Genomic DNA, 13,191 nt, shown 5'->3' with positions numbered 1-13,191 from the left:
ACACACTTATCCTCATTGAATAAAATCTCAATGTTGGAGCTGGCTGCTGACATGAATGATTAATTCAAATGAAATTTCTTTGTTATTTTCTTTCAGAAAACAAATCTTTTTCTGGCTGGTGCTTCTATGGTGTGGAAGGAGGCACTCAGAACAGCAGAATCTGTAGAAATTATGTCAATCATGAAGACTTTGAAGTGAACCCTTGCTGTAATTTTTTGATATTTTAAATTTATGGTAGACATTTAGTTTAACTTAAGCTAGTTGAACTCTGCAGTTTCTAAAACAAGTTTAAAAATTGCCCCAGATTGAAGAATGATCCTTTCCTAATCGTTTACTAAAGTTGTGAACGAACCGTGTTTTCTTCTTGATCCAGGACAGTCTCTGGATTTGGAGCCTTGACTCGGGGCGTGGGGGGCAGGGATGGCTGCAAGGGAGTCTGAGCCATCGACCTGCAGAAGAAGCTCCTTTGGCTTTGGGGCAGCGTGCTATGGATTTTCCAGAGCAGCACATACTCTCAGTGGTGCAAGATTTAAAATTACCTTCCTTTTTGGCTGGAAGACTTAGAGGCCATCTGATTGTACTTGCTCATTTTACAGATGAGGAAATGAGGCCCAGAGGTGTGAAATCAATTTCCTTACTGTTGTCTCAGCTGATTGGGTACAGAACCAGAAGAGACTGCTAGTGTATCCGACATCACAATTCTTCTAACCTTCCCTGAGGCTGTGATGCTCATGTTGAAATTTAAGCTGCCACATGTTTTTGCTGGCATCTACTCAATTGGGAAAATTACCAGGGTTTAAATGTCAGATTTATTTTTATATGGCTCACTCTGTGTACTGAACTACAGAGCACCATGTTTAATTTAATCTAAGAAACATTGATTGTAAAATCGCCATTATTTTCTACACCACTAAGGAAATTGGGTGGGGGAGAGTTGACAATTAACTTGTGACAGTTAATGGCCATGCCCATTTAAATTTGAGATGCTAAAGTGTGCCCCCCCCCCCCAAAAAAAAATATATATATCTCCTAGAATCAATGAAATGTGACTCTATTTTTTGAAATATTTTGACTCTATTCCTGAAGAGAAACTTAGAGTTACAAAGCCAGTTCTCAGTCCTGGGTCTCAGAGAATCTTGCTGGATCCTGGAATCTTTAAAGTGTCGATCTTACCCTTTCACAAAAATTGAGGTCTTCCTTTGGTCACCCACAAAGAACAGGGAGATTATGTACTTTTTGTACAACATTCACACGCTGTGAGAAAAGGGTTCATTGTAGTTCATGGTAAGTTAAAATAGCACTGTCACAAAATAAAATAAAATAATAAAATGCGTGTAAAATAAAATAACACTGGTACTTATGTTGTAAAATTCTGTTAACACAAAGAGCAGATATTTTCCTCTTCTGCTCTGTGCATTAACTTTCCCAGAACTATGGACAAGTTGATTGAAAGAAGATCGATTATTTGCCCTCTTTTAATGTAAGGCACTACTGAACGTGACAGCTTCTTGTCAGGACAGGAAAATTGCATCAGTTGGACATCCTTTTGAGAAACTGAAGTTTGCAAAGGGCCATTGACTTCCCCAAATTGAATAGGCTTCAAACTCAGAACATTCTATTTTTAAGTACTTTATTTATTGTCAGCAATTTCTCAGGGATGTCACTTTTCTCTCTGTTAGTGTGATTGATATAAAAGTGTTTTATGAATTGAAAATATTTTTATTTTATTGCTCTTTCAGTTTGATATGAAATAAAGGTTCTTGGTGATGTGGGATTTATTTTGCATTTTGGTGTTAACCATGTCTCTCTCCCAAGTGCTATTTGACCCCTTGTCACATTAGCTTTTGTTAGACTACAGAAGGACACACTGCTGGTGAGGGAAGCCAAGCAGAGTTGGGTGCCATGCCACTTCCTTCTGCTGCCAGCTGCAAGGTCAATTCCTCAAGGACACACCTTCCCTTCCTCCAGACTAGGTTGGATCCCACTGCTGTATTCTTCACCCCTCCCACATTTTCCTTGTTATTACACGATTCACTCTTGAAATTAGTTGTTCAAGGTCTGGCTTCCCTCCTAGACTGTAACCTCCATGAGAACAGGGACCTTCTCTTTTTTCCTGCAGTCGCCCTATCACCTGACACATAGTAGTAAACATAAAAGAATCAGTAACCTAGAAGAGAACTCAGTTAGAGAAAGAACCAGTTGAGAGAGAACTAAGGAGTGCAAAGGAAGCAAAGCCAGTCAAATAAGTATACATGTTAAATTTAGTAAATATGAGCTCCTCTGTGACTGTTGGTGTCTTAATTTGGGTTCCACCATAAGCAGACCCTGAGATAAGGATTTGAGTGCTGGTACTTTTTCTGGGGGGTGATCCCAGAAAGCACCAGGATGGAAGTGGGGAAGTAAGCCAGGGAAGAGAAGGAAAACAAAAAAGCGTGCATGATCAAGCAAGTTACCACAGTAGGCAACTGGAGCCTAAGCCTTTTGGGGATTTGTGGGAGATAGTGTGGGACTCGCATCTTGGTGGTATCTCACCTGAGGCGAGGGGCTGGGATAGTCATTCACCAACTCCTATTAGTCACTGGTTGAGGGCTGCTCCTAGGAGGCATTAATTCTGGCCTGCTGTGAACGCTGGCAGATTGGGTCCCAGTAGCCTCCGAGGGTCTTCAGGCAGACGCACTTCCTGACAGTTGGAAGCTAGGCTGGTGTGTAAAAGAAATGATAGATACTAAGGGGATTTGGATGGGACACTGACAGTGCTGACACCTGCCTGGCTCCGATTCCCCTGTGCCCATATGAATTTTACTCCATCCTGTCACTACTTCTTCAAGTCCCACTTTCCAACACACACACACACACACACACACACACACACACACACACACACCAGGAAGTGTAGTAGGACAAGCTATAGTCCCTGTTGCTACAGATGAGTTCATCATTGATATTCATTATCTCCTTCCTCCACCACCCTGTTATGGAATGAATTGTGTCCGCCCAAATTCATATGTTGAAGTCCCAAACCTCAGCACCTCAGAGTGCAACTGTTTTTGGAGGTAGGGCCTTTAAAGAGGTAATTAAGTTGAAGTAAGGCTATTGGGGTGGGGGCCCTAATCCAGCTTGACTGGTATCCTTATAGGAAGAGGAGGAGACATCAGGGGTGAGTGTGCACAAAGGGACGACCATGTGAAGAGGCATCTAAGAGGCAGCCATCTACAAGCCAAGGAGAGAGCCCTCAGAGGAAACTAACCCTGCCAGCACCTTGATCTTAGACTTCTAGTCTCCAGAACTGTGAGAAAAATTAATTTTGATTATTTAAGCCACCAGCCAGTGGCATTTTGCTATGGCAGCCCTAGCAAGCTAATACTCCCACATTCTAGATTCCCTTCACCGTTGGCTAGTCTTCTGCTTGTCTACGTTGCTTGACCGGTAGAGTAACCCAGACCCTCCTCCCTAAGGGGTCTTAACCCCTGGTTATCAAGCCCATGTCAGACCCTGTTTGCTGAAATTGTCAATTTATGTTTATCACCAGGCATGGCCACACCAAGAGGCAGCCCAGCGAAACTCAGTCCCAAGTAGCCCTTGCTGTCCCCTTTCCTCACGCTAATCACCTACGCCTGCTGGGATAGTTACTTTTGCTTGCTGGTCTACTGGTATGTGGACCCCCAAATGACCAGGCATCAGCCATAGTTTTAATGCAACCCTTTCTATGTCCCCTGGTAGATGTATCCCTTGCCAACTACCTGGAATCAGGTGCTCTAGTCCAGCAGAGCCTAACGTTGAAGGGATGGGAACACAAGTTCCCCAAGTGGGTCAATGTGAGCTCTGGTGACAGAGGCCACTCTTACTATGTCCCTTGGCTTTCAGATTTGTGTTTTCTTACCTAGTGGAGCCAGAACACATTGTGGCCATATTAGCACCATATACTTCGTCTTTAAGACCAGTTCTCCAATTGTGCAAGATATTCTCAAGTTGCTGTACCTTTAAGAGGCCACTGCAATATTCTATCAGGGCTGCAGCTTCTAGTTGCAGTGGTTTCTAGTAGACAAAGTGGAGCCCATGGACCTTTGCACATTGTTGTACCACCTTCACTGTAAAGTGAAGCTCTTGGTGTAAGGACACTATTGTTCTCAAAGGAGTGAAAACTGGTTTTTGGTTAGCAAAACAAATCTTACTCTTTTTACATATAAAGCACAGATATACAGTGCATAAACAGATACAATGGTATTAGAATTTCGTGGGAGTGGCAATTAGGAAAAAAATGTCTAAAAAGGCTCCATGGGGCTTAATATCCAAAATTTATAAGGAACTCATATAACTCAACGCCAAAAACCCCAAACAATCCAATTAAAAAATGGCCAGAGGACCTGAATAGACATTTTTCCAAAGAGGATATACACATAGACAATAGACATGAAAAGATGCTTAATGTCACTAATCATTAGAGAAATGCAAATTAAAACTACAATGAGATACCACCTCACACTTGTCAAAGTGACTACATCAGTAAATCAAACAACAAATCTTGGTGAGGATGTGGAGAAAAGGAAACCCTTGTGCACTGTTGCTGGGATTGCAAATTGGTGTAGCCACTGTGGAAAACAGTATGGAGGTTCCTCAAAAAATTAAAAATAGAATTACCTTATGACCCAGCAATTCCACTTCTGGGTTTTTTATCCAAAGAAATCCAAAACATGAATTTGAAAGATATGTGCATCCATATGTTCACTGCAGCATTATTTACAACAGCCAAGATATGGTAGCAATCTACGGTCCCATCAATCTAAGTACATATATACAACGGAATATTACTCAGCCATAAAAAAGAATGAAATCTTACTATTTGTGACAACATGGGGGGAGCTAGAGGATATTATGCTAAGTGAAATAAGTCAGAGGAAGACAAATACCATATGATTTCACTTATATGTGGAATCTAAAGAACAAAATAAATGAACAAACAAAACAGACTCCTAGATACAGAGAACAAACAGGGTTGCCAGATGGGAAGGGGGTTCGGGGGGTGGGGTGAAAAAGGTGAAGGGATTAAGAAGAACAGATTGGTAGTTACAAAATAGTCACGAGGATGTAAAGTACGGCATAGGGAATATAGTTAATAATATTGTAATAACTATGTATGTGGTGCCAAGTGGGTACTAGATTAATGGAGGGAATTGCTTCGTAAAACATAAATGTCTAACCACTATGTTGTACGCCTGTACACCTGAAACTAATATAAAAGCATATTGAATGTCAACTGAAACTGAAAAATAAATAAATAAATAAATAAATAAATAAATAAATAAATAGGTAAATAGGTAAATAAATGGCTCCTTAGGGGAGTGGTAATGAAAAGCAATTCGATAAACACTGGTCTAAGGTAATGTTATATGAAATTTCATAATGACACATCATTCTATTAGCCTTTGGATAGTGTTGCTAGCCAAGGCACTTCCGGCAGAAAAGGAAAATCTATTCTTGGAGTCAGTCTCAGTAGAGATGAATCTCTGCCCCTTCCAGAGTGGAAGGAGTTTGATGGAATCAATTTGCCACCAAGTAGCTTGTGGGTCTCCTTGAGGGATAGTAACATATGTATTTAGGGCTCAGCTTCAACCTCTGGGGCGAATTGGTCAGACATCTAGCGGTCGCCACGAGATCGGTCTGGTTGAGTGGGGGCCCCTGCAGAGTTTCTTTCATCCCTGCCACCACGGCTACTCTGTTCACGAGCCTGCTGAGGATCACGCACTGGGATGGCCAAGGACAGAGGCTGGCTGGACTCCATTGGATGAGTCATCCTAACCACCTGGTTGTTCCGCACCTTCTGAGTTTGCCCACTGTCTTGTGGGCACTGATATGAGATGTTAAGATTTGAATATTTGTTGCCTGTTCATATGCTGTTCCTCATGGTAATCGCCTACTCCCGCCAGGCTAGTTGCTCCTTTCTTTGCCCTTGTCGCTCTTCAGTCTTCTAATATTGTTCCCTTATCAACCAATCAAGTCACGTGCCCAGGAATCTATGCGTATACTTACCTTGGGCTACTCCGCCCTTCTCCCCAGGTGGATGACCAGCTGTGTTAATTGGTGCACTACCCACTGGGGTGGGATATTTTTCTTCTCCACGTTTTTTCGCAGTCACTCCTAAGTGGGGCTGTAGTGTGCCAACTGTCCGCAGACCAACTACAATTAACATATAGAGCTGACCTCCTCTTGAACCAAGCCTGAGTTTGTTTGCTTTTCTCCATCAGTTGGGTTGAAGGAAACCTCCTATGAGGCCACAGACATGAGCTGAAGGAGAGGCATAAGTGTAACAAAGGAAGGTGATGGAGGTGTTTGCATTGCTTTTGTGCGTAATGCATTTGGTTTTCTGGATTTGCCCCACCTGATCCAGAATGTACCATTTTCATTGTCTCGTTTGATGGATTGCTGATGTGCTGGCCTGACTCAGTGGGTCTGCAGAAAGCTAAAATAGTTTAGCAGCAACATTATTTCATATTCATGTTTCCTATATAATATCACAAAGCTTATCTCTTTAAATGCTGCCATAGAAGCTTTCTGGCTTTGTTAGTCCCTAGTGACCTGAGTTTGTAGTTTTCTTCGGTGTGTCAATAGCAACCATCATTGACTCCATTTCTTTCAAATGCTAGTGATGCTGCATAAGCCCTCCCCCCTGAATCTTACCCTAATTCACCATAGATGAGGCCTCCAATAATTGTATGCTTTACCTCAGAGTTCCTCACCATTCCACTTCCATAAGCAGTGAGACACTTGTTACCATGTGTCTGGGAAGGCATCTAATTCCAGAACCCCATCCTGATATCTGAGTAGCATTTCTGATACTGTCTTAGTTTGCGTTACCCCAGAAGGAGGCCCGGAGATAAGGATTTGAGATGAAGTAGTTTATTTAGGAGACGAATCTGGTGGACACCAGTAGTAAAATGGGAAATGAACACGGGAAGAGAAGGAAGTGAATAAAGGGTGTGTTATTAAGCAAATTGCCACTTCGGGAAAGAAGATAAATCCCACTAGGGACTCTGGGAAATAGCACAGAACGCATATCTCAGAGTCTTCCACCCAGCAGGTGAGGGAGCTGGGTATTTGTATTACTTCGCTAAAGCTAATTAATTAAGCCACCAGGTACCACACACTGGGTGGCTTAAGTAATAGAAACTTATTGTCTCACAGTTGTGGAGTCTAGAAGTCCAACTCCAGGGGTTGGCAGTGTTGGTTCCTTCCAAGGATCTGTTCTAGACTTCTCTCCTTGCCTTGTGGATGACTGTCTTCCTCTGGGTGTGTTTCTGTGTAAAAGCAGGATTTCCCTTTTATAAGGACACCAGTCATACTAGATGAGAGCTCACCCTTATGACCTTATTTTGACTTAATTGCCTCAGTAAAGACCCTATTTCCAAATAACGTCCCATTCTGAAGTACTGGGGGGTAGGAGTTCAACATATAAGTTTTGGGGGGTACAATTCAACCCATAAATGTATTTATATGCCAACTTCCATCTGTCACTGGTTGCTGTTTAGTTCAGGACAGTGAATTCTTTCCCTGGCACTTTCAGCCTGTCATACATGTGGCTAAAGAGAGCTTGAGGCTAAGAGGTGCTAGTCATTAGGATTTGGGTCTGCATACTCAGACATAAGTACCCACGGGATATGAGTGGGACACCTGCAGTGTCTGATGCTCTGGGGGTGCCAATAACTGTTTCTATGACTCATTTAATCTTTTTTTCTTTTAGTGGGGAAGATTATGAGAGGAGAAATAATAGAAAAAAGACAAGTTTTATATGTTTGCTTCCTGTGGAACCAAAAGTCTATTAATAGAAGAGACCCCGTCTATACATGAGTCTTTTAAAAATATAGGCTGGATATTTTTGGTAAATAATTACTTGCACAGCCAGCTAATTGTCTCAAGAAACTGAAATAATTGAGAAGTAACATGATTTTTTTATAATTTAAAAATACATTTGGTAATTATGAATGATGAAATAATTAATGCCTCGTACAGAATCATGTACAGGAAGTAATGAAATGTAGAAGGAAGACCTTGGAAATCCTGTCAGAGGTTTCACCAAAGGGGAGTTGCCACCAGATGGCAACAGAGACTCTGGAATCTATTTTTGTGAGCAAGTTTAAGAAAGGTCCACCCTGAGCTCCTTCTTGAATTCAGCAGCTTTCATTGAACCGGTTATGACAAGCATTGTTTCAGATGCTGGCTGACTTATGATCATATTACATTTTGGAATGTCATAATGTAATATGTGAATTACACTCCTATCATGAAAGCCTTGTTCTTGTTTTTAATTGATTGAGATTTTTCTGAAATTAAAAATTATTTTAAATTCTTAAAGCTGCAGTGAAAATCAATATAACCCATTGGAGGAAAATTTGGTAACTATTCACTAAAATTGAAAATGATAATGTCTCTCTGATTAGCAATTTCACATCTAGACATCTATCTCATAGAAGTACACCTGCACAAAAATATAGAAGTATAGTTACTTGTAAGCATTGTTTTTATTAATGGAAAAACTGGAAATGACTTAATGGCTATTAGAAGTCTGTTTAAATAAAGTTAGGGAATATTTAATTAATTAAGTTCAAAATGAAGTAGAGCTATGTATCCTTACAAGGAAATAGATTTATGAATTAAAAGACCACAGGTAATACAATACATAGACACTGAGTATTTCAGAGTGTGATATTTGTATATGGGTAGAAAAAAATCTGAAAGGATCACATTGCACAGTTAATAATTGTTAACTCTAGGGAGAGGAGTGTTAACTTTTTATCATATGTACTTCTATGTTTGCAGAAACATTTAAAAATATTATAATTTAAATAGAATTATAGAATTTTTGAAGGAAAAAAATGAACCTAATATCCAATAGTCAATATTGTGACTATCGTGAATAATCAAGTATCTTCTAAATAAAATATTTCTGATATATTCATCTTGGCCCCAGTGTATAAGTTTAGAGTATTGTAAACATGGAGAGACTAGGCCTGGCTTCCTACCTTAAAAGTCCATTTATACTATACAACTACGTTGGATCAAATCCTAGCTCCACTACTAGCTGTGTGACCTTAGGCAAATAATTCAACCTCTCTGAGTCTTAGTCCGAACCTGAAAAATGAGAACAATATAATTATTGACTATGTAGGGTTGTTATGAGAATCAAATGAGTTAATAGTGAAAAGTACTCAGAACAGTTTCTGGCTGATAGTCAGAGCTCAGGAAATGGTGATTATTACTACCCAGGGATAAGTACTAGCAAACTACTCACTGCTAATTAGGTCAGTAATCAACCCTGCTTGCTGTCAATGTGAATTTTTTTTAGAGTTACTGCAGAAAACATTTATATAAAGACATTTGTCATTGCTTTTTAAAGTTAATCTTTTAAATTAATTATTTTAAAAAAGCTTCAATTTATTCAAGTTATACACATTTTAAAATTTAAGTCTTCAAGTTATTTTCATAAATTTCAACATTCTATTTATAAATTTTATACATTTGAATAACCACTTTCAAGGGGGAACTGTAACATTTGGTCAACTTAAAATCAATAAACCAAACTTTGATAAACAACCAGTCCCATTTATGACTTAAATTTCTTCAAGCATTTTTTTAAAAATAATTTTTAATATTGGTCACAGTCAGCAGTCCAGCTCCAGAGAGAGCCCTTGTTTACAATCTTAGCTGTAGAGGGCGCAGGTCACCAGCCCATGTGGGAATTCGAACCTGCAACCTTGGTGTTAGGAGCACAGCACTCCAACCACCTGAGCCACCAGGCAGGCCCTCTTCAAGCATTTAAAACTTCAGTATTGAATGTATTTTGATTTCTTCTATTGCCTGAACTGACTGATCAATAAACCTAAGTACTTACACTATTCTACTAAGGTCTAACAAATTCAGTTTATAAAGTATGCCTCCTTTTCCCTATAGCATGTGATATATTTATTGCAATTTATCTATGCATTGTGTCTGCTTCCCAACTAAGCTGTAAAGCACGGGAAGTGAAGGTAGGGCCAGTTCTGTTTTGTAAGCAGTGACTAGCACTTAAATAACTTTGAAGGCCAAAGGGATTTGAATTGGTAGAGGTCAGAGAGTTTTCCAGACCAGAGGAAATACTAGCAAAATACATGAAACTATTTTATATGTTTAATGAGCTCTTCACCAAGACACTATGCAGGCTGCATCTCTGAAGTGCTTTTCATTTCTCATGGCACATTCCTCGATTTTTCATTCTAGGGTTTGCTACCAGAGGGTGCATAATCTATTTTTCCTCCCATATACTCCATCAATATCTCACCCCACCATCAGACAAAACAACTCACATTCATTCATTCGATTCATCAAGTATTTATTGAGCATCTACTATGTGTTGGCCAGTGTCCTAGAGGCCCTTGGGATGCCTCAAGGAACAAAACAAAGATCCTTGCCCTTGAGGATTTTATATTCTAGCCAGATGGACAGACGCAAACACAAAAACAAATTAGTACTATTTTAAGAGGTACTAAGGGCTCTGGAAGTAAAGAAATTGTAGAGCTGAGGAACGGAAATGGTGCCAAGTTTTTCACATCTGGAATTTTTCAATGAAGGTGTGTAAAATCTATACTAAGAGTATTTTCTACGGATTTTGTCTTACTGCTTTTCCCCTCTCTCTTCTTTGGGGCAGATGTCTCTTTCCTGCCTGGACATTTGTACAGTAATGACAGTAACTACCACTTACTGACATGCCTGCGGCTACCAGGCACCTTTCACGATTAGCCTATTTAATCTTCATTACATCCGAAAAGAGGCAGCATCATTATCCCTCTTTACAGAAAAGCAAACTGATGTGACATCTCGATGAACATCAAGGTTCTTTCCTTGAGCGCAGAGAATCAGGCTAACGGGATCTGGTTATCTAAAAGTTAAAACAAGACTGATTGACGAACACCTCTCCTCGGACTCCTTTAAGCCAACGTGGGTGAGGTGTGACAGCGCATGCGGCTCAGCAGAGCAGGGGAGCTTGACGCGACCTGTCAGCCGGGAGTGCCGCTGCCCAGGCACTTACAGCCAGGTGGAATTGGCCTCCGGGGCGGAGTCGGGGAAGCCCAGCGCGCCCCGGCCAGGGGGCGGGGCCTGAACGGAAGGGGCGGGGCCACCACCTTCCAGTGAAAAGGCTTCGCGGAGTGGTTTGTCCTACGCTGCAGCCCGTAGAAGCTCCAAGCTGCCGCCTCCTCTCCGGGAGTGGTGGAGGTTCGGTCATGTGACAGCCCGGAGGGAAGAACTGGACAGGTGGGGAGTGCAAGGTTTTGACAAAAACAAACGGCGACGGTGACGCCGTAGGGTCTATGGCTGAGGCGGTGAGACCCACTCGCCGGGCCAAGGCCAAGGCCAGCCGGACTAAAACCAAGGTGAGGATGCCGCCCCCCTCCGACACCCTTCTCCCCGAGACCCTGGAGGGTGCGCTGTCTCCCTTTTTCTCTCTTGGGCCTCTGCAGCCAACTCTACCATCCCCCGAGCCCTCCGCGTCCTCTGCCCCTACCCCCCGTGTTTGTTCCCACCACCCATAGACTCCAGCCCTGTTCTCTATTTCTCCTCCACATTCCCCAGACTTTGTCAGGATCCCTTGTTTTTATTTTCCATCTTTGACCTCGCTGGGCTCTTCCCATCTTGACTTTCCTCTCCTGGGTCTGGATTCCTGCCGTGAAGCAACTTTTTCCAGCCTCATCTTTGACTCTGTCTCTTTCCCCCTTTATAATCTGGGAACATTTTTATTCCCTTTCGTGCATGAAGAGGGTAGGAACCTCTCCTTCACGCGGAGAATGTATCCTTTGGCAGAGCCTTATGGATAGCGACAGGCAGAAAGTAGACTGTAGGTGATGTATCGCTTCACTTTTAAAATTCAAGGTGATACTGGTGGTGGCTACTTATTTCTTATTATCCTGGTTGTTCACCATCAGGGCAGGAATATCCAGAAGTTAAACCAGGGCGACTCACAATCGGGACAGACTTGACTTTTCTGGGTTTCCTGGATTAGACTGACATGTGATGTTGGTGTGTTTTTAGGTTGATTTTTGTTTTTTCAGGTGCAGTCTGTGTTTTTATTTTGTATATTTTCTGTAATGACATTTATTTTACGGTGAACAGATTAAATGCTACCCTTGGATGTCTGGACCTAGATAATTTTGGCTTACCTGAAACTGAACTTACATTAAGGAAATTGTGAGGATGGCATTACAAGTACAGGAAATTTCCATTCCTACAAGTGGGTAATGTTCCAGAGCAGGTGTAACTTAAAAATGACACCCAAATCTGATTTTCTCATGGGAACAAGGCTTTAACAGGGGACCAGTGTTCAAAGGTCGTATATGTATAATAAGCTGTAAGTGACTTAGGTGAATCCTTTTCACTATGCCTTTTACAAAAGCTCTAGTGGAGTTATGTGTATCTGTGTCTTTGAGGTGTTACTCTTTGGGGAGAAAGTCCTTTTGCTACCTAATTTCAGAAACATTTGTAAGAGAAATACTTTTGCATTGTTTTGGCCTGGTGAAGAACTATCAAGACAGAGGAGGAAGGAAAAAGCCACTGGTCAGCCATGCCTAAGGCCCCTGAACCTGGAATGCAATAATGCCCAACATGTAAGCATCAGTCTGTAGAAAGCAGAAGCTTAATTCTTAATCTCGAGTTTTTTTCAAATACATGATGAAACTAAAGCCTTAAGTTACACGATTAGCCTAAAGTCATGCAGTTAGTGAGAGAATTCGTTAAAGCTCAAAATTTGAATTCTCAATTTAGTTGCTTAATAATTGTTTCATATATATGTATCTATCTATAGATAGAATGTTATAAATACTTAAAATCAAGAGGATTCTCAGTCAAGTTATTTTGTTTAGAACAGAATTTCTAAAATAAAGTTAAACCCTTAAACTTTTGAATCATCGTGAAAAACCAATTGCTCATTTTATTGACATTTCAGGCAACTTTCCTACATAAGCATACGTTCATTTATTTTTTAGCTATTAAAATTTACGAAGAGGCCTTTATTTTAGAAGTCTTTGGTCAAACCAGAAATCCTTAACATACACTTTTTCTCACCCTCTAAATCTAATCAGCCACTAACTCTTGCCAATAATATTTACTAAATATTCTCTTGATTATTTCTCTCCATCCTAACTACCCATTTCTCTCCTTCCTAACTACCAC

At 40.9% G+C, this 13,191-nt stretch overlaps 2 protein-coding genes across 3 annotated transcripts in view; both read left to right on the top strand.

Annotated features, from left to right (window-relative positions):
* The window catches only part of PSTPIP2 (proline-serine-threonine phosphatase interacting protein 2), a 77,854-nt gene extending 76,080 nt beyond the window's left edge, over positions 1–1,774 (top strand). Inside the window, exon 15 of the mRNA XM_019739716.3 lies at positions 97–1,774. The gene's annotated coding sequence lies outside the window, so the exon portion shown is untranslated. The remainder of the gene's footprint in view (positions 1–96) is intronic.
* A 9,469-nt stretch (positions 1,775–11,243) lies between these two features.
* Positions 11,244–13,191, top strand: part of EPG5 (ectopic P-granules 5 autophagy tethering factor) — a 98,750-nt gene continuing 96,802 nt past the window's right edge. For both annotated transcript variants that reach the window (XM_019739695.3, XM_019739694.3), the window contains exon 1: positions 11,244–11,399. In XM_019739695.3, coding sequence (XP_019595254.3) covers positions 11,337–11,399 — 63 coding nt within the window. In that variant the 5' untranslated portion in view covers positions 11,244–11,336. The remainder of the gene's footprint in view (positions 11,400–13,191) is intronic.

This window comes from Rhinolophus sinicus, chromosome 4 (genome assembly GCF_057876585.1).
Source record: "Rhinolophus sinicus isolate RSI-liver-muscle chromosome 4, RSI-T2T, whole genome shotgun sequence".
Lineage (NCBI taxonomy): Eukaryota > Metazoa > Chordata > Mammalia > Chiroptera > Rhinolophidae > Rhinolophus > Rhinolophus sinicus.
Note: the sequence above shows the minus strand (reverse complement) of the source record. Positions and strands in the feature narration are given on the sequence as shown.